This window comes from Suricata suricatta, chromosome 11 (assembly GCF_006229205.1).
Source record: "Suricata suricatta isolate VVHF042 chromosome 11, meerkat_22Aug2017_6uvM2_HiC, whole genome shotgun sequence".
NCBI lineage: Eukaryota > Metazoa > Chordata > Mammalia > Carnivora > Herpestidae > Suricata > Suricata suricatta.
Genome location: NC_043710.1, coordinates 69130838 through 69158775, shown reverse-complemented (window position 1 = coordinate 69158775; position 27938 = coordinate 69130838). Strand labels below are relative to the sequence as shown.

General features: G+C 37.4%; 1 protein-coding gene across 2 annotated transcripts in view; it reads left to right on the top strand.

Annotated features, from left to right (window-relative positions):
• Positions 1 to 43: 43 nt before the first annotated feature.
• Positions 44 to 27938, top strand: part of NOX4 (NADPH oxidase 4) — a 152197-nt gene continuing 124302 nt past the window's right edge. For both annotated transcript variants that reach the window (XM_029915298.1, XM_029915297.1), the window contains exons 1-4: positions 44 to 126; positions 791 to 886; positions 24496 to 24606; positions 26197 to 26281. In XM_029915298.1, the coding sequence (XP_029771158.1) occupies positions 70 to 126; positions 791 to 886; positions 24496 to 24606; positions 26197 to 26281 (349 nt within the window). In that variant the 5' untranslated portion in view covers positions 44 to 69. The remainder of the gene's footprint in view (positions 127 to 790; positions 887 to 24495; positions 24607 to 26196; positions 26282 to 27938) is intronic.

Below are 27938 nucleotides of genomic sequence, written 5' to 3'. Positions count from 1 at the left end.
GCTGCCCCGGCCGCCGCCGCTCCTTCGCTGGCCGGCGGCCGGAGAGCGCAGCGCGGCGGGGTCGTCGGCATGGCTGTGTCCTGGAGGAGCTGGCTGGCCAACGAAGGGGTTAAACACCTCTGCCTGGTAGGATGGCGGGCAAGGCTGTCTCCCTGCGTTTTGTCTCTCGTGCAGCAACTTTGATTCATTCTCTGAGCGTGCGCGGGTGGGAAGTTGGAAGAAGTTTTGCCTCTAATACCAACATTCTCAACTAACAAAACTTTCTGCTGTTAATACCTGGAGAGAATAACGACACCCTCCCCGCACCCCTACTCCAAGTTCATGGGAACTTTGCTGCTCACTGTTGGGAGAGCAGATGTGGAGGAAGGGAGGGGAGATCACTTATAGTGAACACAACTTTTTCTTAACCCTTTAAACATCTTCCCCCCTTTGCTCTTTTCCCAAATTGTTTCTGTTTGGTGTTGCATTTTAACAGCATGCAATGCTCGGGACTTGGGTGATGCCAGTAGTTTTTTAGGCTCATTTTGTACTGCAGGGGTATCTGCAGATGATTTAGGAGACCTGTTTGCAACCCCAAATGCTTACTCTCAGGTGCAGGGACTGAGTGAGGTCAGATTTGTTTTCCTCTGAGTGGTTTTCAGCTTGCTGGTTAATTGAGAATGCTTTCTGCGATTACGAATCCAGCTTCCACTGAAAGTTTTGTGGCCAACGAATGCACGTGAGGTTTCCACTTATCAGGTAATGTTTATTTTTAATTTTTGTTTTTTTTCTCTCTCTTTGTATGATTTAGTTTATCTGGCTCTCCCTGAACGTTTTGCTTTTCTGGAAGACCTTCCTGCTCTATAACCAAGGGCCAGAGTATCACTACCTCCACCAGATGTTAGGGGTAAGTGAGACTTGGATGACCTGGTAGAATGTGTTTAAGGTGGGAAGACATTGCTATGAGGCTTGGTCAGTTCTTCCTTTTATTAAAGAAACATTGGTTGTTCACTTCAGAAAGGTTTGTCATTCTCTAAAGGGGGTCAGGTTTTCCTGATGTATTATTTACACTCGTCTATGTTAAAATGATTGACTCTTTTAAGAACCAAGAGATTATATCTGCTGAAGTCAAAGGAATGAACCCGCCAGGCCAGGCCAGTAGTACTTGAGAGAGGTTGCTACATCTTGTCAGTTACCAAGTGCCTTGAAGGGTCTGCTTCACCATCAGGACCAGCCAATGACAGGCTTGTAGTTTTCACTCCTGGAGACTTCAGCCTGCCCATAAGCTTATCCAGAGGGTTTCTGCACTGTTTCCTTTTACTGCCATTTCCACAAAGTGTGTGTCCAGTGCAGTTATTCATTTCTGGGCATTTCTCAGCATCTTACCCTCGGCTTCTGGATGATTATGGTTCAGGGGTTCTGGTCTAATATGAGAATGATTTTGTGCAGAACTTTGCTCTGATTTCTCTCACGTTGATATTTTTCTTTTCTCTATTCCATGACATTTCTGATCTCATTCTATCCATTCCCTTTCTTTTTGACTCCTTAACAAAAATCAGAGACACTGAGGACTTCTACCTCTGTATTAGGAGATAGCATTTTCTAAGCAAAAAGTATAAAGCTTATTGAAAAATTTTAGGATGTCTGAAAAAGTAGATTTTGTCATTTGTTTTCATTGGGCAAGAGAACACACAATATTGTGAGGAGGAGATCCATTGCTTTCTTTTCCATCGTTTAATGATTATTTAAAATTACTATTAGTTCACATGAATTTGGCGGAACCAGCCTTCCAATTCCTGCTTTACATTTACAGATCTTATTTATCTTTAAACCACAGCTCTGAGGGTAGTGTGCTTGGCACATGCTAAGGCTGCAATAAATTGCAGCTGAATTAATTAGCTGATACCTTTATATGACAAAGTAATATTTTTCATTATCAATTGGTCAAACAATGGGTGTTTTTAAAGTTTAACACCTATTTTTTTTAAGAATTTTTTGTTTTAGATCTGTGTAAGGTTCGCGGTAAAGCTGAGAGTAGAGATTTCCCATGTGTCCCCTACCCCCACACATGTCTAGCCTCCCCCGTTGTCAACATCCCCACCCAGTGTGATAACATGTTATAGTTGATGAACCTAACCCACACATCATAATCACTCCACACCTCTGTTTTTAACTAATGGGTTAAGAATAGGAGTCTCAAAGATTAAATTCATATCACTGGTAACTATCTTATCACTTAACTTATCATGAACTTATCTTTCATTTTTCATCCAACCAGCCTTCCATTTAACCATCCAGCAAACTGTCATGAATCCTTTTCAAATGGGCACATAGAAAGTAAGACCTTGCCCCTGTCCTCAAGCTGCTTATAGTCTAATGGTAAATCGAACAAGGAAATACTTACAGTTGAATAAACAACTTCAGAAAAATTCTCTCTAATAGACATATGAGGGTCTGCTGACTTCTTAATTTTTTTCTCTAGATAAAGTTTCCCTTAGGTATGAATTAATGAACATGAGATTTTTCAGTAGGAGATATCTGGCCTAGTATATAACTATATGAGTAAATTGGAGAAAAAGAGTTACGATGGTAAATTCTGCCATCAAAAAGAGGTACATTAGGAGATATTTGTGTTGAAAAAAAATATGAGAGTAGACAACTTGGAAGCCACAACTAAGTTTTGGATCTCACTGTATGATATTTGTAAAAGCTAAAGTAATAACTTAATTACAAATTATGTTGGAAACCAATGAGTTAATTTTTATGAACTTGGAGCTTTGTGACAACCTCAAATTTATTTTTGCTGACAAGTCAGATATGATGAAGAGTATACACATATACACACACACATAACCCAAATAATGAAAAAAAACCATGCTACGTATATTTTGCTTCTCTGCTGCCACCATCTTACTTAAGTGCCTTTGTTTGAATGATAGGCCAGGCTAGTGAGGTACAATGGTGAGGCCTGCGGACTAGCTGGCACATAGGAAGAGCTCAATAAATATTCATCAGATGGATAAAGAAAAAATGATAAGAGGACTAAATGGAAAACCATAAGTGAAAAAAACAAGGAATAGGTCAAAGGAGAGAGTGGTGATGTGTAAATTAGTTTTTGTTTAATTTTTATTTTTTAAAAATATTTTTTAATGTTTACTTATTTTTGAGAGAGAGAGAGAGAGAGAGAGAGAGAGAGGGCATGAGCAGGGGAGGAGCAGAGAGAGAGAGAGGCACAGAATCTGAAGCAGGTGCCAGGCTCTGAGCTGTCAGCACAGAGCCTGACACGGGCTCGAACTGTAGAACCAAGTTGGACGCTTACCTGACTGAGCCACCCAGGTGCCCCTAATTTTTTTTTAATGTTTATTTATTCTTGAGGGGAAGGGACAGAGAGAGGAGACACAGAATCCAAAGCAGGCTCTAGGCTGTGAGCTGTGAGCACAGAGCACAACCTGGGGCTCGAACCCATGAACCATGAGATCATGACCTGAGCCAAAGTCAAAAATTTAACTGACTGAGCCACCTAGATGCCTCATAAATTAGTTTTTATAGAAACATAAGAGTGATCATATCATAGTGAGCTGACCCTTAAGCCATCCTGTTAGGAGTCAACATTGTATGAAAAGTCAGCATGGGGAGGATGGTTTTTCTCCTTGGCATCCTGTTGAAAGATGAAAGGTGACTTCCAAACTTGTCACCTTTTGGTAATCACCTATGTGAATTCTCTAGGCATTAATTTATCTGAATCATTTTGGAATATTTCCAGTCTATATCACTTTACTTTTTAGTGAAAAATGAACTCTGTAGTTCAACTATTTGCTTTATGAAGGAGGATTTAATTTTATTTGTCCTAGGCTTATCTTTCCTAATCTTTTGATTATTATGGTATTACTTCAGAGTATAAGAATTTGCAGGCATTTTTCAAATTGCAAAGGAAATAGAGTATAGCAATGGGATATAATTAATTTTAAAATAAATATTCCTGGCTCCCATGTTTTATATGTTTAATAACTATACTTCATTATTATTAACTTAATGTCTTAGAGCATTTTTGAGCCTACCAAACACTCCTGAGAAGAAGGCCCCACTGATGAATTTTAGAAAACCTGAAAAGGACATAATAAGTATTCTGACGTTATAAATCTCTTTAAGGTGAATCTTAGGTTCATAAAAATCATGGTGGTATTCCTTGAAATGGATTTGCTACCACTAGAAGACATAAATGGAAAAAGTACCTCCAACTGTTGAATATTTTGATAATAATATTGAGTATAAAGGTTGCTGTTATCCATCTTTAAAAGTAAGGAAATAATGAAGTTGCACCAGTATTAGGGGAAGGAAGAAGGAAGTGTCCACAGCCCATTTACAAGAAGGCATAGATGTTGATAAGTAGTTAATTCTTAGTAGGTTGAAATATCTACTTTCTACTGAAAAACAACTATTTATTCAACTGTTTATTTATTCCTATGATGTAGCAGGCACTTTGCAAATATTTTGTTTAAGCTAGGAAACCGTTCTTCCCATTTTACACATAGGAAAATATAGGCTGAGGAAGCTGGTGACTTGTTCAGTGTCAGAGCTAGGATTTGAATGCAGTCCTGCCTGGTCTTTTTGCTTTTTCCTCATGCTGCACAGATTTTCTACCACTTCACTAGTCTCTCCCTGATGCTTATGCCCCTGGTTACTATTACTCATCATCACTGCTGCCCAATAGAAATGTAGTATGAATCATATGTAGTTGAAATTTACCTATAGTCCATTAGAAAAGTAAAAAGCCAGTGGCATTAAATTTAATAGTGTATTTTATTTAAAATAACATATCCAAAATATTGTAGTAGATTGAAGTATTCAACATATAGTCAATATTTTTAAAAAATTTAATGAGATATTATGTGCTGCTGCCTGTTCTTTGAAACATAATATGTATTGGGGCACCTGGGTGGCTCAGTTGGTTAAGCGTCCGACTTCAGCTCAGGTCATGATCTCATAGTTCATGGGTTCAAGCCCTGTGTCGGGCTCTATGCTGGCAGCTAGGTCAGAGCCTGGAGCCTGCTTCAGATTCTGCATCTCCCTCTCTTTCTGACCCTCCCCTGCTCATGCTGTCTGTCTCTGCCTCTCAAAAATAAATAAAAAACACATAAAAAATAAAAAAAAAGAAACATAGTATGTATTTTATGCTTGTATACATCAAAACTCAGTCACCAAAATTTCCTCGGAAATACTTGACCGGTGTTTAGATTTCATAAAATTCTACAAATAAAAAAGCGAATTCACATACCCAAGTAGTTCCAAACATATTTAAACATTTCCTAATAAAACAAAGGAGTATCAGCTTTTAATTAATTATTTTTTAAAGTTTATTTATTTTGAGAGAGAGAGAGAGAGAGAGAGAGAGAGAGAGAGAGCGAGTGAGCACACAGCATGGGTGGGAGAGGAACAGAGAGAAAGAATCCCAAGCTGCTCCATGCTGTTAACCCAGAGGCCGATGCGGGGCTCGAACTCACAAACCATGAGATCATGACCTGAGCCAAAGTCAAGAGTTGGATGCTTAACTGACTGAGCCACCCAGGCTCCCCTCAGCTTTAAGTTTAAATTAAAAGAAATTAATAAACCTAAAATCTCAGGTTCTTGGTGGATGAGCCTACCTACATTTCAGATGCTCAGTAACTGCCTGCAGCGAGTGGCTTCCATTTTGGACAGTGTGAATGTAGACTGTGGGGGAAGATGTTCCTGCCTTCATGGGCATATGCACTTACCATTTTGTTGTACAGCAGACAGCTGGCCACCAACCAGCCCAATAAAAAGACATCAGGATGTGGGTGGTTTTTTGCTCCCTGTCTCTAAAACAGTAGTTGATACTGTATGGGAAGTCATGGGGTCTAGTTACTGGTGTGTAACTATAAACACATCTCTGACTTCTCCCTAAATATCTGAGCTTTTTGGTGGTGGTAACCTATGAGAATGAAGGTGAAATAGTTTAATTCTCAGAACCAGTGTACCCACCTTTTGTTTTAAGAGGCTCGGTGATTGTTTAGACCAGAATTAACGATTAAAACAATTGCATAAGGATTGATAGAAAAAGAAGATCTTAACTGATGGAAGATAAAATAACATTGAGGTTAATGTGTCTTAAGGAGTTTTCATCACGACTGTTCTTTCCCAGACTGGTCCGACCCAGACCTGGAGGCAGCCTGGTCACGGCTGGTTTATGCCTGAGTTAATGTGCTAATCAGACTGTGTACTTGCTAGGAGATGTTTAATTATGACATGCTGTGAGTTTTGGAATCTTAAAATTAAGCTAAGAAGAAAAAAGTCTTTTGAGGGAAACAAAACAAACAGCACACACACTCACACACACTCACACACGCACACAACCAAACAATAACCTCCTCTACCTTCCCATAATAGCCTTTTAAATAAAGGAGTACTTTGATTTTTTAAGATGACATCAAGTTTTGATTTGTTTGTTTTCAAGGAATGGAAAATGTGATTGCTTGCACTTTACTAGAAACTCTTAATGTGTTATGAGCATCTCAGAAATTTAGTTTCCTAGGTTTTTTGAAATGTTGGAGCAGTTTAACTCAAAATATTATCCATAGAAGACATCATGTCAAGTTCACCTATTTTTGAGTTGTATTTCTGACATTTTAATAATTAACAGATATAATTTAATTGATAAGAACATGTTAATTTGAGAAGATTCAGTGTGTCTTTATTTTATATCTTTTCCCTCCCAAACTAACATTAGTTTATGGACTGGTTAATTTCATCCCTGTTATTCCCATGGTGCCATAATGAGAAATTTAATTTTGTTGCTTTGTCTCACAATTATTACTTTATTTTTAAGTAATCTCTACACCCAGTGTGGAGCTCAAACTTAACAACCCTGAGATCAAGAGTTGTATGTCCTATTGACTGAGCAAGCTGGGCACCCCTCACGATTAATTTTTAGATCTGTGCGTGGTCATCAAGATCTTTTTCCCTTTTTGTTTTAACTCTTTAAAAATGTTTACTTATTTTGAGAGACAGAGAGAGAGAGAGAAAGAGAGAGCGAGCACGCACAAGCAGGGGAGGGGCAGAGACAGAGGGAGACAGAGAATCCCAAACAAGCTCCCCGCTGTCAGCACAGAGGTTGAAATGGGGTTCTATCTTAGGAACAGTGAAGTCATGACCCCAGCCAAAATCAAGAGTTGGATAGTTATCTGAGTCACCTAGGAACCCTCTCTTTCTAAACTTTGGTTCAGACACCTTTGTTAATTGGAAGAGAACTGTGAACATTGAGACTTTTTCTAGTCTCATAGTGATGATCTTTTTTGGTCAAGTATTATCTTCTCAAAAGTCCTAGAAGTTATATCATAACACTTTTCTGAGCTAGAAATCTGATGTCATATGAATTTGTTAAGGTCAAAGATTAGAGTCTCTGTACAAAAGGACCTAAGATTTTAAGTTGGCATTGGTTCCATAGCTGGGCCAGGTAGCTTTACTTCTGTTGAGAAGGAAGATACACCATCTATTGGTTTCAGAAAAGGCTTGATAATTAATTCTTTCCATTTATTGCACAAAATATAAAAGTTACTATCTAGATTTGTCCAGGTATTCATTGTGGTTTCAATCCAGGGGATATTATTAACTGAATGTTTTTTGTTTGTTTGTGTGTTTCTATTCTTAACATTCTATTATTTAAAAGTAATTTACTTCCTGTTTATCAACAGGTGAAATAACTTACATTACATTGATGCCATCATTATATTCTTATATTGTTTATGATAGAGACCTTGTAGAATTTTAGAATTGGAAATAAGCTTTGGTATCCTTTCTTAAATTTCTTCCTCATTTTCTAACTAGGAAAAATGAGGTTAAAGTGATTTGGTCATCATCACTCACTGAATGAGGGCGTGGTCACTTTTCTGGCCCTTTGATCCGCTGGGTCTAATGTTCAGTCTGTTATGCTGGCAATGCATATGCAGAAATTAAACATTGCACTGTATAGACCGACCACTAGTTTTCCATCTTATGCAAAATGATATTTAGATGGTTAGCAATTTAAGAAGTCAAGGAAAATTATTGCTTTACTCTCAAGATATCATTGTTTTCAGCATTATAGTTATTTTAGATTTGTCTCAGACAAATTATTAAGGTATTATGAGACTTATTTTTATTTCAGTTATTTTTGTTTTCATAATGTTCATCAGGCTCTCAGCAATGCTTAACTTCCTTATTATATGTACCTGAATGCCCACTGTATAATTTTCTTTTATCAGTACCATCTGAAACAGCATAGAATTGGAAGGTAGAATTAATTTCAGAGATTTTCAAATGTACTTTCTTTATTTTGTTATTAACAATATTAATAACATCAATAGCAGATTACATTCATTGAGGACTGTGTAGATACCAGCCTTTAGTCTAATAGTTTTGTGTGGGTTAATTTATTTAATCTTTCCATCCATCCTGTGGATATATTTTTTAACGTCTGTTTATTTTGAGAGAGAGAACAAGAAACATGAGCAGGGGAGGGGCAGAGAGAGCAGGAGAGAGAAGCCCAAGTAGGCTCTGCTCTGCTAGTGTATAACCTGACCAGGGGCTCAAACTCCTGAAAAAACTGTGAAATCATGACTTGAGCCAAAATCAGGAGTCGGATGCTTAACTGACTGAGCCACTGAGGCATCCTAAGGAGTAGATATTTTTAATATTTCAGCTGAGAAACTGAATTAGGGCAGTTTTGTAACTTGCTACTGAGTGACAGAGGTGATACTTCAACCCAAACATCCTGGTTCTAGAACTTACATTATTATTATTTTTTTATTGTTCATTTCTTTATTTTTAAGTGGGGGAGAGGCAGAGAGAGAGGGAGAGAGAGAGTCCCGAGTAGGCTCTGCACTGCCAGCCCAGAGCATGTTGCAGGGCTTAATCTCATGAACCCTAAGACCATAACCTGAGCCGAAATCAGGAGTTGGAAGCTTAATTGGCTGAGTCACCAGGTGCTCCAGTATCCACAATTTAATGGAACTTTGTGACGTGTCTATAATCAAGCATTGTGGTAAAAGGCCCTGTGAGAAGTAGTTTCTTTAGTGTTTTGGCAGTAAGACTAGAGAAAAAGTAGATTGAGGAAAAGATGGACTTTGCATGATCAATAGAATGTTTACAATTAAGAAATTGGAAACTTGAATTTGACAATGATGCCTATCTATGGATAAATGAATCAAACACAAGTTCTATTGGGAACTTGCTTTAAATTACATGCTTTAATGATTTTCATGAACTTGGAAATTGTTAAAGGTCTCCAGACACATACCAAGGTTATCAGAGGTCTTAAATAGTAAATGGCAAGAAGAGATGAGTGATGTACACAAAGTGAAAGCATTTTATAATCTGAAATTTAAAAAAAAGTAGGTACTTCAACACTAAGATAAATCTAAGAAATAATTTATGGTGAATCCCTTTCTGACTATATTCCTTTTACCTATGATAGGATTATCAAATAGCTGATTTCAAAGTACAAGTAATTTCATTTCACGCGATCTTCGAAAGCTCTTGTACCTTGGAAGGATATGAAGTGGTAGTGCTCCAAACAAGTTTGTTTTTCCCCAAGCTGTACTTTTGGTTCTCTTTGCTAACTTCTTCCCCCACAACCCAAATGCTCTCTCTTATATGCCTTCTAATTAACATCTTAGCTGAGTAACTCGCTGTCACCTTACCTCGGATGAGACCATTGGTTTCCAGGCTGGTCAGGGTGCCCCAAGAAAATTGTGGAACAAGAGAAGAAACTACTTCTTGAGAATATGCTGAAACAGAGTGATAAGAGTGCTTTCACCTCTCTCTGATTTCCCTTGGCCAAACTGCTTTTGAGAAGTTACTTTGGGCCTTTGAGCTTTGTTGCTTCTCTCGGTCTGAAAAGCATGGACGCAAAAGTACATTTGTAAAGTGCTTTGAGTCACGCAAACAAAGGTGAAGAATACTTTTTCTTTCTTTTTTCCTTCCATAGCTCAGCATATCTAAAGGGAAAACTAAGTAAGTGTCATCAGTGGTCTATATTAATGGATTCCAGTTGGAAAAAGAAATGACTCATCTTAAGCCACAAGAATGCAGAGTTTCAATACCAATGTTCTTCCACTTGAGAACTGACCTTTGCTGTTGGGCATTGTCTGTCTTCCATCTGTTACCTTCCATGGAATTTTTCTGTGGGGCTGGGGCTTGGCTTGGACTGTGTAGAACCCATCACTGACTTATTCATTTTGATCTTGCACATTTTAGAAAATGTAAGAGGGGAGGAATGAGTCAAATGAACATCTTAGAAGAGCTTACAATTACAATGTGTCTATAACATTTACTTAATTTTGTTTTGCCTGAAGAAAACTAGTCTTAGACTTGTACTGGTTTTAAAGCTTGAACATGTCAGGGTGCCTGGGTGGCTCAGTTGGTTAAGCCTCCGACTTCGGCTCAGGTCAGATCTCACGTTTGTGGGTTCAAGCCCCATGTCGGGCTCTGTGCTGACAGCTAGCTCAGAGCCTGAAGCCTGCTTCCAGTTCTGTGTCTCCTTCTTTCTCTGCCCCTCCCCGTCTCATGCTCTGTCTCTCTCAATATCAAAAATAAATAAAACATTAAAAAAAATAAAGCTTGAACATGTCATTCTTTTTTTTTTAATGTTTATTTTTGAGAGAGAGAGAGACAGAGAGAGAGAGTGAGCGCATGAGGAGGGGAGGGGAAGAGAGAGAGGGAGACAGAATCTGAAGCAGGCTCCAGGCTCTGAGCTGTCAGCACAGAGCCCAATGTGGGTCTTGAATTCATGAACTAGGTTTGAACTCAAGAACTGTGAGATCATGAACTGAGTTGAAGTCAGATGCTCAACCAACTGAGCCGCCCAGATGCCGCTTGAACATGTTGTTCTTAAAGAAAATATATATTTGTTCAGCCCAATGATTTTAGATATATGAAGTTTAATTTGTTAAAGTCTTATATGACATGTGTTCTAATTCTTGTTAAAACCAAGTGTCTGCTATCACCTTTTCCTAAGCATGGAGTGACTATTAGTTTAAATTTCAAATATAGTAATACCTGTGAAGATTCCAAAATATCAATGGAAACTATATAATTTAATGAAAAGAACATGGATTTTGTGGACACACTGGTCAAAGTTGAAATCATGGCTTTGCCTTTTAAGAAATGTATTTTTAAGTAATTTATTGAAATCCTCAAGGACTTTGTTTCCTCAGTTTTAAATTGAGAATTATAGTAATAAGTTGAACTACATAAAAATTCCAGTATTGAAAAGTTCTCTCTTACAAAAATGGCAGTTTTACATAGTTTAACCTAATATCTTTTGTAGAGTTTGGTTTTGTTTTGAGGAGAGGATTGAGAAACATGAGGAGGAAATGAGTATGAGGCCTTCAGGAAGCATGACTTCTGGAGCTCCTGGTGGCTCAGTCAGTTAAGTGTCTGACTTTGGATCAGGTCATGATCTCATGGTTTGTGAGTTCAAGCCCTTCATCAGGCTCTCTGCTGTCAGTGTGGAGCCTGCTTGAGATCTTTTGTCCCCATCTCTGGTACTTCTCTCTCTTTCTTTCTCAAAAATAAATAAGTAAACTTAAAAAAAAGAGTATGACTTCCCCTTCTGGGAAGTTGTAGTAGACAATGCTAGAAGTATTTGTTTCAGGCTGTTTTGAAGTTCAAAATGTTTTGACATTGAAATCTCTTTAAAAATGGCTGCTAATGACTAAAAAGTTCCAGCAATGAAGAGATATTAACTCCTAATTTCATACAATGTATGCCTTCTGAATATTTAAAGAGAGGTTTTGCAAGTGGCTGTATGTTTTTCTTTCTTTTTAAGTTTATTTTGAGAGAGAGAGCACACAAGAGCGAGCAGGGGAGGGTCAGAGAGAGAAGGGGAAAGAGAATCCCAAGCAGGCGCTGCAGTGAAGAGTCTGATGAAGGGCTTGAACTCCTGAACCGTGCGATCATGACCTGAGCTGAAATCAAGAGTTGGATGCTTAGCTGACTGAGCCACCCAGGCGCCCTGTTAATCTTTTCTATAATTCATTCCTCTATATCCACCTATCTTTTTCATGTTCTCTCCTATATTAATTCCTTTTCTATACTTCTAAGTCTGACGCTGTATGTGTTATCATTGTTTCTTTTACCGTAACTGTTTATATGGCTACTTTGTTGTTTAAATGGTTAATATTATGGGCAACACAGAAGAAAAAAGCCATGGGAATACAGAAATTAAATAATACTTAACATATTTGCTGCTTTCATCCCTTTAGTCACCCACTAACCTTTAGATTTCTCACTGCAAACCAGTAAACACAACTGAATGTCCACTCTTGGAATTGCACCACGTGTGATCTCACCTCCACCTTCATCTTAATCTCACTAGAAACCATATTAACAAGCATATAGAAGGATCCTACATTTTGTTACAATTTGAACAGATTAGTTGTCCTTCAGTTTGGGTGCTGTTTAATACTGAGCCCCACTTAAGTTGTAGTAGCGTTACAGAATCAGTTACTCTGTCTCTCACGCCCTCCCATGATCCCAGTTGTTCTTCTGTTCATTACCTGGAACACCCTTTCCGTTGCCAGCCATAATGTCACTCATTATAACTTCCCCTCTTTCCTGTTCCTGTCCGGTTCTGTCCCATCCTGTTCCATCCTGACCTGTTCTGTCTTGTCCTGTCCTGTCGCATCCTATTCTGTCTTCTGCTGTCCTGTCTTATCCTATATTGTCCTATTGATCCTGAATTTTAAATAAATATTTTCTCATTTATCAAAAGGCTGAACAAAGGAAGCCTGTAGCTTCATGTCCTTCTGAAAGCTATCACCTTAAGCCATGGGAATATTTGCAAGATAATTTATAGAAGTCTGTCATGTATTTTTTCAGTATGAAAATAATGCATACGATTAAGGGGAAAATGGAAAAATGCACACAAGTTGAAATAAAAGGAAAGAAGCCTTTCATATTTTCATTATTTAAAGATAATATTGCTCCTCAATTATTACTTTTCTTTTTTTAACATTTATTTATTTTTGAGAGATGCAGAGACAAAGAGCACAAGTGGGAGAGGGGAAGAGAGAGTGAGGGAGATACAGAATCCAGAACAGGCTCCAAGCTCTGAGCGGTCAGCACAGAGCCAATACGGGGCTCAAACTCACAAACTGTGAGATCACGACCTGAGCTGAAGTTGGACGCTTAACCAACTGAGCCACCCAGACATCCCTCAATCATTACTTTTAAGACTTTTCCCACTCCATTTTCTTTAGAAAATAATCTTTCTTGTGATGTTCAAATTTATTAATCTTTTTCATATTTACTAGAGAAAATGAGAGAAAATGCAAAAAAATTATCTGTATCTCAGCACCCACAGATAACCACTGCAAACATTTTGGTGTATTTCCTAAATACAAGTTTTTTCTTTCTTTCTTTCTTTCTTTCTTTCTTTCTTTCTTTCTTTCTTTCTTTCTTTCTTTAATACTATGATTTTTCATGGGGCACCTGGCTGAACAGTCAGTAGAGCATGTGACTCTTTTTTTTGGAAATATTAAAAACTTCTTTTAATGTTTATTTATTTTTGAGAGAGAGAGAGAGAGAGAAAGAGAGAGAGACAGAGACAGAGTGTGAAGGAGGAAGGGCAGAGAGAGGGAGACAAAAATCCAATGCAGCCTCCAGGCTTCATGCTGTCAGCATGAGCTTTATGCGGGGCTCAAACTCAGGAACCATGAGATCAGGACCTGAGCTAAAGTCAAGCGCTTAACTTAAGACTGAGCCATCTAGGTGTCCCAAGCATGTGACTCTTGATTTCAGGGTTGTGAGTTCCATTTTAGGCATGGAACCTATTTAAAAAATAAACAAAGACCAAAACACATAATACTGTGATCATTCAGAATAAATAGTTTTGTATTTTCCTTTTAACATATGTTGTTAAATATTACATTGGATTTATTTCTTTTGTCACAGATTGTTAAACTTACATTATTAAACATACATTAAAATTTTTTATTTTAATTAATTATTAAGAATTTTTTTCTAATGTTTATTTATCTTTGAGAGGGAGAGACAGAGACAGAGCATGAGTTGAGGAGGGGCAGAGAGAGAGGGAGACACAGATTCTGAAGCAGGCTCCAGGCGCCGAGCTGTCAGCACAGCTGACAAACTCTGAGATCATGACCTGTGCTGAAGTCGGAGCTTAACTGACTGAGCCACCCAGGCACCCTGCATGTTTTATTTTTAATATTTCACTGAATAAATACTAACACACCTATCTTAAACACTCCCAAATTTTTAGACATCCAATTGGCTTCTGTTCACTGATCCAGAAAATGCTGTGAAAAGCCTTGTGGGGAGCCCAAGTGGCTCTGTGGGCCAAGTGTCTGACTTTTGATTTTGGCTCAGCTCATGATTCAGGGTTTATGAATTTGAGCCCCATGTCAGGCTCTGTGCTGATAGTGTGGAGCCTGCTTGGGGTTTTCTCACCCCCTCTCTCTCTCTCTCTCTCTGCCCCTCCCCTGTTCATGCTGCTCTCTCTCTCCCAAAATAAATAAATAAGCCTAAAAAAAGAGAATACTCCCTCTTTTTATCATTTTTTCTTTGGATATGTTATTAGAATTTCAAAATGTAATAACTCATTTAGTTACACTTACTGTGAATTTTTACTGTAATATGTTTCTTGGTACTTGTTAAAATATAAATTCTGTACATTGAATACTGGTGTTACAAGAGAAAAAAATTAGAAGCTCCCCTTTACCTCTAAGAGGTAACCACTTCTGTATCTATATAATCTATGTTAATGTCTTTATCTGTGTATATGCCTATATACAAATATACATATATGCACCTGCATATTATTAATTCAGCATATATTATGGATATTGTTATTTCATTCATATTGTATGTTTAACTTATTTTCAATGGCTAAACACTATCCCATGTGTAGTTAATTTGTTTTATATTTCTCCCTGTTCATAATTTTAGTTCTATTCTTTTTGTGAGTATCCTTGTAGAAATTTACATGTACACTCGGACAAGTATGACTGTATGCTAATTTTTTTTAAGACATTGCAACATGAGATATTTTGGACCTATTAAATGTTACTTTTTAAGGAAAAGAAAGATTATTTTTGATTTACATATCTTCTCCTATATGCTGTTTTATCATCTTACATTTGGTGGAATGTGTTGTTCTACCAGCAGATGAACTAGGGTAGGCTGCTGTAAATTGATTGGTTAAACTCTTAAGAATTTGTTAGAAGAATCTAATGCATAAATATGTATGCAACAGGAATTTAGGTAGACAGTCTGTACCAAACAATCCATTCATTCAGTCCATTTTACTGAGCACCTACTCTCTCAGGCATTTTGGCCATTTTGATGTATCCAGAATTACTTTTCTTAGGATTGACAGCATCTTCTTGGAGCCAGTGTTTTTTTGTTTTGTTTTGTTTTGCTTTTCCTCTAATGAAAGATTAGAAGAAATTCAATTGGATTCAAAGTTGAAAGTTAGGGTTAAAAGACAAGCTGAGCTAGCTAACTAGATTGCTAGTATTTTGAGGCCAAAGATAGCACTTAACAATAGTTTTATAGATTCAATTAAGAAGAGTTATTAACAAATAGGATTGAGTTCCGGAGGGATAAAATAGATATGCTTAATTGACAGTCATGCAAGAAAAATCTTAATATTGAATATCCTATATTGACTACATGAGTTTTAATATATGTCATTGTGGATAGTCTGATTTCAATCTTAACCAATTGAGAGGGTACCATTTCTATGACTGTTGTTTCCTTTCAAAAATTATTCCACGCATTCGGGCCACTAATATATCTGTTTCGGCTTCAAATTTTAGTAGGAATGTTGAGAAATTAAAAATGGCTTAAAGATGAGGAAAAATGATGCAAGATTTTGGAATGATTGTTTCTGATGAGGAGTAGCTGAGGAGTGACTAAACAAATATCCAGTAATTGTGGTCAGATGTGCTGGATCTGCGATGGAGGAGAAACAGAGCCTGTCTCAGCTTTCCAGCCACCCATGCTCTACAAAGTACGTGCCGTTCCTTGGTGCCTTTCCTTGTGCATGAATGATTTCTGCAGGAGGAGAAAACATAGCAATGACATGAAAGCAAGTGCACTGTAATTCTTAAGAACCTTGTTCTTGTGCTGTCGATAGGAGTAGAAGATAAGAGATGAACAGTGAGCATCCACAGGAATATAATAGGTGAATTAAAAAAAATCCATTTTGTCAGCTAAAAAGGTCAAACCACTTTCATTTGCTATATTTTTACCTTTTAGAATAGCTCTACGAGAGAAAGTGGAGGAGGATTTTATTATTGTTTTGTTAAGTTCTCCAATTTTAGAGACAATGACCTTGGTAGAGGTCACAGGTATTAACTGTGATAAAAATGTCATACCTCTTAATCTGGTGACCTGTTCAGTCGACAGCATTGCCTGTAGAAAGCCAGGAATGTTTTCAATGCAATTCTGGATCCCATTTAACGTTGAACTTTAACTTTTGCAGACAGACACATGGTCTAGAAGTGAATCTCTTCTGTTCTGTGAGCTTTTGGCACAGGAAAAGTAAAGTGGACAAAATGTGGACAGAAATACCATGTTACAATCTTGCTTTCTTCTTCTTTCTCTGTAAGAGCTTCATTTCTTTCTGATTTATAATAGAATTCTAAGGAGACTACATTCCTACTGAAAATGGGAGAAAATTTATTTCTAGAAAGGGTAGAATGAAGGACGATGACCTCTAAAGGAAAGCTTTGAGTTAAGCATAAGGAAATCTGGATATAAAGTCAGGATGGATTCTGTTCTTTTAGTGATCCCTTTAATTATATAGAGACAATTTTTTCTTTCCAGCCTCTTTCTTTAGAGACAGTGTAAAAAACAGTTTATAGATTGGAAGAGAGGTCAACTTGAGTCAAAAATTACATCATAGTTAAAAGTTTTCAGGGCAGTTAGTTGACAGAAACCAGCTAGGATCATTTGGCATGAATTACAGCTTATAATAGAATGAAGCGACATTCATGAGCTTTTGGATATACCCCAGGACCACTGAATTGGTAGTTTATTTTAGAATTTTTAAAAAAGAAATAATTATTCCAATTATTATTAACTGCTTTCTGATAGCTCAGGCATTCTATTCATTATTTTCATATGAAACCATATCAAAATATTTAGGTAGTCAACTTTTGAAGTAACTTTTCATTGAAATGTCATTTTTTAAAAACCTTTAAGTACAATCTTGTCTGCCTGAAATATCTTTCATATTCTAAATTCATATCCCTATTATAATATATTAATGGTACAAATTGAAATTTAAAATAGGACCACAAGTTTGATTTAGAGATATAGGAAAAATAATTTGTTCTGATTGCTGTGGAACTTTTTGGTGACTATAATGAAAATAAAGGTACCATTTCTTTGGAAAATTCTATAGACTACCTTATGGGATTTTTTCTTTTTGTTCATGTATCTGTCTCATGACTACTCTTCTTTGGCTTTCATTGCTGAAAGCATATTTTCTTCAAGGAGTATTTTTTCAAAATAATTTTCACTATTAACAAGCATGAATATTTGAGTTCCCCAACAACAAGAGGCAGTTTGGGCATTGACACTTCGAGTTGCTGCCACTTACTAGCTTTGGGGGGACCACAAGAAGATAAATAGCTAAGGTGTTACAATATGATATGTAAACTACTGTAGAGGAAATGTGGGGATTGGAAGAGGTGGAGTTCTGTTCTGTGACATAGAAGGAATGGCAACACCATGAACTGTGGATAGGGAATGGAGATATGGGGTAAAACTTGGAATCACTAACCTGGGTAATGCATCCAGGAGCTGCACTAAATATAAAAGTATATCCAGTTGGCCCTATAGTATCAATTTGGCTTATTTAAAGACTGTATTTATTTATTTAAAATGTTTATTTATTTATTTTGAGAGAGAGATCATGAGCCAGGGAGAGGGAGAGGGAAGAGGGAAAGGGGGGCAGAGACAGAGAAAGAGAGAGAATGAGTCCCAAGGGGGATCCTTGCTGGCAGGACAGAGCCCAATGTGAGACTCAGTCCCATGAACTGTGAAATCATGACCTGAGCTGAAATCAAGAGTTGGATGCCTAACCAACAGAGCCACCCAGGTGCCCCTGGCTCTTTTACAGACTTCTAGAATAAGTTGGTACAAAAAGAAAGTTGGGCTAGATGAAATATCTATCTTCATGAGACTATAAAGCCTCATCAAAGAGCTATATTGGCCCTAAAGGTTTTCTTCAAAGTGGGTGTTGTGTAGTTCTGTAGAGCAAATCCTACTCTTGATAATGGTGACTGTTGGGGAAGTAGAGGCAGAGTTGCTGTTCCAGGACAATACGATATGATGGAAAGAGCAGGTCTGAGTTCTAATCCTACATACAAGCTAGATTCCGTGGGTGATTACTTTTGATTTTGATTACTTTTTCCTTAATTTCTAAAATGAGGACAATGAAGGATCATCTCATAGGCTCATTCATTCATTCATTTACCATTCATTTATTGAATGTCTACTAGTTGCTTAGAACATTCTTTGAAATCTTTAGATACAGCTGAGTACAATCAAACTTAACTCTCATAGCTGCAACTAGAATATTATTCCTCAGAATGGAGGATTGGAAGATAGGCCAGGAACAAGTTATTTACAGGAAGGTATGCCTTAAGAACATTTAAAGTTTGAAACCAGAACAGATTCATGGATGGCCAGGGACCAGGATTATGATAATAACTTCTGCTGACTTTTTACTATATGCTAGACACCTGCTTTTAGTACTATATATGCTCATTTAACACAATAACCCTTTGATGTATTATTTTTATCTTATAGATAAGGAAAATGAGACAGGATAAGAAAATTGCATAAGGCCACGCAGCTCAAAAAGGTGCTTTAAACTCAGGTTTGTTTGAAGTGTATTCTGAAACAATGATTGTCGAGCCTGGGTATACCTCCTGGGGCCCCTCTCTAGATCTAAGGAGTCAACATTTCAGAAAGCACAACATAGATTTTTTTTTTTTTAAATAGCCCATCGAAGGATTTCAGTGTGCAGTTAGATTAGGAACATTTTCTCTAAATAGTTACACAAAATGATAGGGAAACCTGGTTGGATAAAGGATAAACAGCTGAAATGGTAAGAAACTATTACGGTTTGGAAAGTTTGCCAGACAAGACATCAGATTTCACAACTCTGTCCTGGGGAGTGACCTACTCTAAGGCAATGTCAGAGAGCACGGAGGCAGGCCTGGGTCTGGTCCCTGTTTCGTTCTGTACCAGCGGCATGGGTAGTGGCAGAAAGAAGGTTGAGCTGAATAACATGTAAAACCCATGAAAGAGCTAAAGGTTCTGTGACTAAAGACATGCAAGAATTAGGTGTTGTGTAGGATTCATTTGGTTTGATTAAAAATATTTCTTTGGGGGAAAAGAGTCAATAAAATTGACCTTAATGGAGTTCAAATTTACATAATTTCAGACAAACACAAAATACCAAGCCAGAATATAAAATAACTTTTTATAAACCTCTATGGTAATTTTTTTTTTCCTGGGAGTAACTAATTGTTGACTCCCTAAGACGGTAGCTAGAAAAATGACCATTATTAAAGCTTACTATTAATACTTCTCTGGCCTTTTCAAATCCCTTTAATAACAGTGTTGCATAGATATTTACATGTAGAATGTCATATTTCCACAGAATTGCTGAGAAGCTTCCCATTTGAGAGCAAAAGGTTCATTTGAAAGTTAATATACCAGAAAAGGTAATTTTTCTTTTTTTGCAAGTCAACTATTTCCACAGGATTTTGTTACACTTTAATAAGTCTGTCAAGCACTTGGATGGAGATGTGGAAAACATGAATATATAATTTTCACCTAAAGCAAAATTGAGAAGAAAAAATATCAGAATATAGGCTCTGTACCCAATATGATAGAATAGTCTAAAACCAGATCATCTTGCATTTATATACGTGCTCTCTCTCACCTTCATTGTTTTTTCCAATGTAGAGTGGGGATCATTGCTTGGTAGCAACTCATGTGAGAACTCTCTATGTTGTAAACTCAAGATAAGCCATTATGTAACATAGTTGCCCCGTGATGTAGCACAGTCTTAGAATGATCAGAGATCCAGCATGTGCTTTGTGAGGGAGATGATATCTTTCAGCACTGCCTGCTACTATTTGTGTGTGTTCAGGATGTCCTGAATTCTGGTGAACTGGGAACGGTCACTGAGGTGAGAAGGCATCCTAACATTATTTCAAGAATTTCAGAGGCAACTAATAGTGGTTAGCATGAAGAAAACAAGATTGGACTAAGAAATCATTCCTCTTTTATCTTCGGGTTAGGAATATTACTTTCTAGAGCTCCTTGGAGGGTAGAAGTTACAGAGACATGGACTTCATGTAAGCAAGCAGGAGAAGTTTTTGACAGTGGAACAGGCTGCTGTTTCTGGAAAAATTCACTGGAGGGTAGATTACCTTTGGTCAGAGGAGTCATAGAGGGGCAAGGCTCTGGGGGGGGTCAGTGGGGTGTGGGATTGGCCCTTTTGGTACTCCAATTTTAGAGGTACATGTTTTAGTAAACTATTTACTAAAATAAAGTTTCTGATATATACCATATTAGTCAAAACGGGATCCTTTCTGTATGCAAGACTGGGTCATAATTACCATAAGATGTAATTCTTGTCTCAAAATTTTTGTGATGATTACACAAGAAAATGTAATGGCCCAAATTACTTTCTAATAATTTGTTCTCCTTACTTCCTTAAGATAATCATTAGCACATTCTCACCTCTTTATAGTGCCTTAAAACACATTCATTCTGCTCTCGTCTTGGGATAAAGACGCACATTCTTAATGTGATCTACACCACCCACCAAGGTCTACCCTCTCTCCAGTTCTATGTTGTAGCACCCTCCATTTTCAATCCACCCACACTGACCTACTATGAAATTCTCAAACGGACACCATGTTCCCATTTGCTGTGCATCGGTTTTCACGCTGGTTTCCTCTGTGTGGATGTCTTTCTCCTTTTTGAATGACTTGACTGTCACCCTCAAGGTCTCAGTTCATTTTTCGCTTAGTTGGGGAAGCCTTCCTGACCTTCATATTTAGCTCTCATTTCCTGTTATACGTGCTCATACTCTGTATTTCTCTTTCACAGCATTGATCATTGTTAGAATTTATGTTTGATTATGTACCTATTCAATTAGTGTCTGTTTCCCTTACTAAAATGTAGATCTCCTAAGAAATAGGTATTCTCTGTTTTTGTTCGCTATTGAACTCCTGGTGCCTTGGGATATGTACATATAACACAAAATGTGTATTGAATGAATAATGTAAGTGGAATACATAACACTTAGAAGAGAACATTTAGAGAAAGGATGTGATGCAGTGACCCCAAGGAAATAAATTAATTTTGTATAGTGCTTGCATGTTTTATACTGATTTTACTTTTCACAAAAGTTCTAAGAATTAGGATTATTGTATCATAGCATATTATATTTCTTTACAGATAAGAAAAATTATCCCTCTTAATTTTTCAGAAGTAAACAGTTAACTAGCTCAAGATGAATATTTATTAAGCAGAATTAGATAAGAAATCATGTGTTTGAGACTTTTGGGAAAATAACCATATACTTGTTATACCCAGATGTTATATTCTTTTATAACTTGCTTCAGATCGCATATTTTCTTATGATTTTTCTATAGGATTGCATTAGGTCAGTCTGCTATAAGAAAATGCTATAGACTAGGTGGCTGAACAAATGTTTATTTTAGTTTTGGAGGCTGGGAAGTCTAAGATCAAGGTGCCAGCAGAATTGCTCTGGTTTGCAGAGAGCAAGCTTGCTGTATCCTCACATAGAGTCTACAGAGCTGTGGTCTCTTCCTCTTTTTTTTAAATTTTTTTTTAAATTTTTTTAAATGTTTTATTTTTGATACAGAGAGAGACAGAGCATGAGAGGGGGAGGGACAGAGAGAGAAGGAGACACAGAACCGGAAGCAGACTCCAGGCTCTGAGCTAGTTGTCAGCACAGAGCCTGACGCGGGGCTCGAACCCACGAACGTGAGATCTGACCTGAGCCGAAGTCGGAGGCCTAACCGACTGAGCCACCCAGGCACCCCTCTTCCTCTTTTTTTATAAGAGCACTAACTGCATAATGGGGGCCCTCCCTTCATGATCTTATCTAAACCTAATAACCTCCTAAAGCTCCACATCCAAATACTATGAGATTGGATTTCATCATATGAATTTGGGAGGGAACAGACATCCAGATCATAACAAGGAGGAAGCTATGTTTTCTTTGTATATGCTCATCTAAAATATATTCACAGTTTTAAAATTACAAATGGACTTAATTTCAGTTAATTATGTTTTATTTTTTATTTATTTTTTAAAAAATAGCCTCTTGTCAAATTGGTTTCCATAGAACACCCAGTGCTCCTCCACACAAGTGTCCTCCTCCATTAATTATGTTTTAGAGACCTTGACAGGTAGGATTTGAAACATGGAAGTAAGACTGCCACCTAGTGACAACTAGCTGAATGAAGTTGGAAAAGCAGAGCAGCAGTTCAGTTCTCTCAGAACGGCAAAACAAGTCATTCACGTAGAGTGGGCTGGGCACGTAACTTGGCAGGTCATTTCTTTTTAAAAAACATTTGAGATAGTTGATTCTTACAATGATGATGAGTAGTGACTAAAGAAAACAAAGTCTCTTAGCTGTAGAATATTAGCTATGTAGTAAATCTATAAAATGAATTCCTGGGAAATCATTGACTGGGATCTGTCTCAGTTTTCCTCACTCTTCCATTGCTTCAGAATGAGGGAACTTTGTACTCTGATAACCTAACATAAAGAAGTTTTCATTTTAGTTTCAAGAACTAAGGATATTCAGGGACAAACAATTAGGTAGAAATGAGTCCTTGATGAAATTTCTGGTTAGATTTTACAGCATTGTAAGGAAGAAGTGGAATGCCAAGATAAACTCCCATCTATCCTAAGGGGACACTTAAAGCTACTATGAATTAAATTAGTATGTGATTTAATGTAAGCACAACAATAAAATACTTCCAGACATGCAATAAATGGTTAGAAAATGTGAGGAATGTAAGAATCTTTTTTAAATCATTGAACCACAAAGGAAAATTGGATAATTTATGTGTATCTTTTAAGTTCTACACTTATATGATAGATTTTAGCTGATACATTTTAAGTGAATTATTGTCCTGGTACATTAAGATCGCAGATGAAATTATCATCTAAAATCCCTTGAGCTAAAGTTTTCTTGTCATGCGCAGATGTCAGATCAAAGGAGATAACAATTATTCTATTTCTCTGGAGGCCTAAATAACAAAAACCCATCACTGAAATGATAATAATTTTGCTGATTGAGGAAACACTATTAGATTTACCTTTTTTTTTTTCAGATAGTCTGGAGGGGATTATTTCTACTTGTCCACTCACTGGTATATTCATCGCAATATATCTCTAAGGTGTTCCAAGTCATGGCATAGAAATAGCCTAACTGGAAATATTAATTACTTTTTATATAAGTCAGTGAAAATGATTGCTTTCCTGACATGAATTATTACACTCTCTCCCCTTCAGGAACAATACTTCATGTGCTGACAATAAACATTTTGTAATACAGTTGCTATTTGCCAAGCATTAAGTTGGAAATTTCAGGAGCATGAAGAATTTTAAGATAAGAAAAGCATCTGACTTAGCACATTCTTTAGTCAATATCCTTAAAATAAAGTACTTTTATGTTTATATTAGGAGAGCACAGATTTGACCCCATCTCTTGCTTTCATGTGATACACTATTTATATGAAGAATGTACATAAGTACCAGGCAAGAGCAGATGACAATCTAGGAAGACAGTTGCCATGAAGTATTGGCTCAATACTGAGGGTTCTGAGTCTTTGGGGGGAAAAAAAGGTTGTGCAATGTGGTTACGATGATCTCTCTATGGGGCATAGCTGATCTAGACCCCCCCTAGCTTTGGGTCACTGAAGAACTCTAGAGGTGCAGTTCTGAAGGTGAAGCCAGGAAGATGGGTAGAGTCCGTAAAATGAGGAGCTGAAAGGCAGGCAGTGGTTTGGAAGGGGGTTGTGTAGTCAGAGCTTTGTTTGAATTTTTTGGTACCTTGTCCATAAAAAAGGATTCAGCTGCCCCAGTGTGGAGGTGCATAATATACTGGGGCTTTCTAGGGTTCTTAATACCCAGAACACTATAGTGGGGGCAGAATAAGAAATTGACTTCATACCAGAAAAATGTACTCAGGTGATACTGACACTAGTAGAAATGAGGGGAGATGAAGTTTTATGGTCAGTACAGAGGAGAAAGAGGCCAGTTTCTTTTAGGAGCTTCTGATGAGAGGGGCGTTGTTCAAGATTCTTGAAGGAGTTGGCATTTTTGCCATGATCCTTGAAGGAGAAGCAGGGTGAGGCCTAGAGTAAGTTTGTAGTCTGTGTTTGCCTTGGCCGTGTTTTGACCCTTGCCTTATTTGTTCAGCTAGGATTGTGTCTAAGCAGAGCCTCCGCATCTGTTCTTAACCTCAACTGCAGCCTTATCCTTCTACCCATGTGCCGGACACTCCTGGCTTACCTTCGAGGATCCCAGAAGGTAAGCACGAATAATCCCAGTCATGGATTCCAGCGCAAAAAATCAAGTGTAACATTGGCATGTTAGTAACTTAGTTTTTATGGTCCGATTTTCTACTAGACTGATTTCTATCATCTGTTATCATCTACTAGGTGATAGTAAAGCGCACGTCTTCTATCAGGATGGTCCGTGAGCTGCTCTGCAATGCTAGGTCAGGGCAGTAGATAATAGAAATGGTTATTGATAGTGGTATCGGGCACTGTGTGAAGCATTCCACATATGTAACTGTGAATCCTCACAGTGATTCTGGAGAGATTGCTGATGAAGAATGTGAGGCTTAGAGATGTCATGCGATTAGTGAAATGGCAGAGCTAGGATCAGTCCCAGTTCTGAGCCTTTCTACTATACTGTGCCTCATAGAGATCTTGTGCTTTCGTTTAGTTAAGTGCAGGTGAGGAGACCAGTGCCCTGTGGACTTTGGGCAATATATAGGTTGACTGCTGGTGTTGGTGGCAATTTATCTCCTTTTCAAACAGAGACATGTTTTAAGCTATGTAGTAAGATTGGAGAAGATATCTTGAGTAAGATATGATGTTGTGTGTGATATTTAGTGTTGTTTAATGAAGGTTGAAAGGAAATAGAAAAACATTTTGGAAATTTAAACTCTATTGAAGTTATTTTTTGTCTTCTGTTATCCCGGTGTGGGGTGTGTGTGTGTGTGTGTGTGTGTGTGTGTGTGTGTGTGTGGTTTCTTCACTGAGCTAGTAAGGCATTGCTGGATCAATACTGATACTTTAAAAAAAGTTGTTAATATGAGGTCACTTTGATGTTCTGTGAAGTTTATATAAGCTGTTTTTCTGCAGTAAAACTTCTCAACGTTTTCAGGTAATTATATTTAGAAACTCTTTACTTTTAATACAGTAATTTGTGAAAATAACTCTTTCTCTAGGTGGCCTGCCATTGTAAAATGCTAGGTTTTGATGCCTGTGGATGGCTATGGCCTGGTGTGAAGAAGGGGAGAGAAACAGCAGGAAATGAAACGTGCCTTGCTAAGTCTCTCAGTATTTAATAAGTTGTAGATCTGTCCCCTGAAGTGAAACATACATATTCAAAGATGCTTGACATTTTATTTTTTATAAGATTAAGAAGGCATTTAAAACCATGGATGGAATTTCTTCCTTTAAAAATAATCTTATTTTTTTTTTTACTACAATAGGAAATCATATATATTGTTCAACTCAAACATTCCAGAAATCATGATCAGTGAAGGTTTCTCCTAATATTACTGTCTACAGATTGGGGTAAACCTTCAGATTCGTATATAATGCCATTGATTTTAAACAATATGGGATTATAGTATAGTTTCTATGTTATAACTATTTTACCCAGCCATTGTCTCACACATCTTCCCAATCATTAGCCTTCTCACATTCTCTGTAATGTTTGGGTGTCCCACTGACTACATACGTCATAATTCACTGTACCAGCTTTTACTTCCTAGGTTTCTGCCATATTTCTAAAACTTTGACATCATAAACAATGCATTACTAAAAAACTTTGTACAGGTATCTTATTTGCTGCATGCTTTTCACCATGCCAAATTTTCTTTAGGTTCCAAGCAGAAGAACCAGAAGATTGTTAGATAAAAGCAGAACATTCCATATAACCTGTGGTGTTACTATCTGCATTTTTTCAGGTGAGAAAACCAAAAGATGTTAAAATACTATGTTAGAAGAACACATTTTATGACTGGTATTTTTATTGTTCCGTAAGTTATTTTCTTTCACCAACTTGTGGTTTTCTTTCTATAGACCTTAGTTTTCTTTTCTGTGTATTTAAGGAGAGTTGCCTAATGGTGTTATAGAAAATGAACATATCTTATACGTTAAATTATATATGTATCTTCACATTATAATGTACAAAAGTTGACCCTCAAGCTGTGAATAATTATTTCCCCAAAATAAATAATTTTATTCAGAATGATGAAATGAAATAGAATAAAAGTTTTTAAGGTTTAAAAGTGAAGATATGAAAGGATTTTAAATGCACATAAATTAGAATATGAAATGCACATCCATAGAATGTGAGTCCATTCAAAATTATATGTGACAAATGTTTCTTTGATATTAATACTTGGGTTGAGGAGTAAATGTCAAAAAGCTTGTGGAAATTTATCCTGTTCAATTTCAAGTATCAAGTGAGAATCTTCGGGGTTTAAAAGAGTCCTTTTAAAATTAATTTTCATTCTGAGCATTTATATGATACTTTTCAAATTTTTGGAACAGAAAGTAATAAACATATTAAGTAAGTACATGGACTCTGGAGAGGAATTGTATACGATCTGTCCCTAAGTGCCCTCCTGCTAGCATAGAGTTAGTTATTGTAATTTGTAATCTCAGAGGTTAATTATCTTAGTGGTACAGCACCTGACATTTCTGTCTGGCCATTGTTTGATAGGACTTAGCTGTTTTGATACCAGAGACATTGGTCTGGGTATATATGTATGGCTATTTTGAGTCAGACGTGTTTCGATGCAGCTATTATCAAGAGATCGTTAAGCTTTCAGCTTTTAAAAGGTTGTCAAGTATTGTTGAAACAGGCATCTGCATTGTTTTATTTCTGGACATCTTCGTATTGGTGATTTCCACCTTGGGAACCAAGAGACAGGAAGAGGCTCAGGGGTGAGATCAGGATTCCAGCCAGCCAAAAAGGCCGAAGATGGAGTAAGAGTCCAGGATCAGATGAGGGCCAAGGGTGTGGCAAGGGTTAGGGCTGGATTAGGACACAGGGACTGAAAGTTCAGAAAAGGAGGAGCGTCAGAGAATGTAGACATATTTGTAACTTGATTTGTTCTAAACTGTAGTTGTGTACAAATATCCTGTTTCTGCTGGCGAACAACCAGACTGACCATGTAGAGTCTTGCCATGAATAAACACATATTCCAGAAGGTTTGCTTTCTGCCACTCACTAACTGTCTGCTCTTAGCTAGGTTGCCTCTTTTACCCTTAGTTTTCTTCTTGTTCTTGTTCTCGTTCTCGTTCTCGTTCTCCTTCTCGTTCTCCTTCTCCTTCTCCCTCTCCCTTTCCCTCTCCCTCTCCCTCTCCCTCTCCCTCTCCTCCTCCTCCTTCGTTTATTTATTTATTTTGAGAGAGAGGGAGAGAACACAAGAGAGGAGAGGCAGAGGGAGAAGGAGACAGAGAATCCTAAGCAGACTCCATGCTGACAGTGTGCAGGGCCTGATCCTGTGAGATTATGTCCTGAGCGGAATTCAAGAGTCAGATGCCTAACCTAACCTACTGTGCCACCGAGAAGTCCCAAACCTTAGTTTTCCTATCTGTAGAAAAGGGATGCTT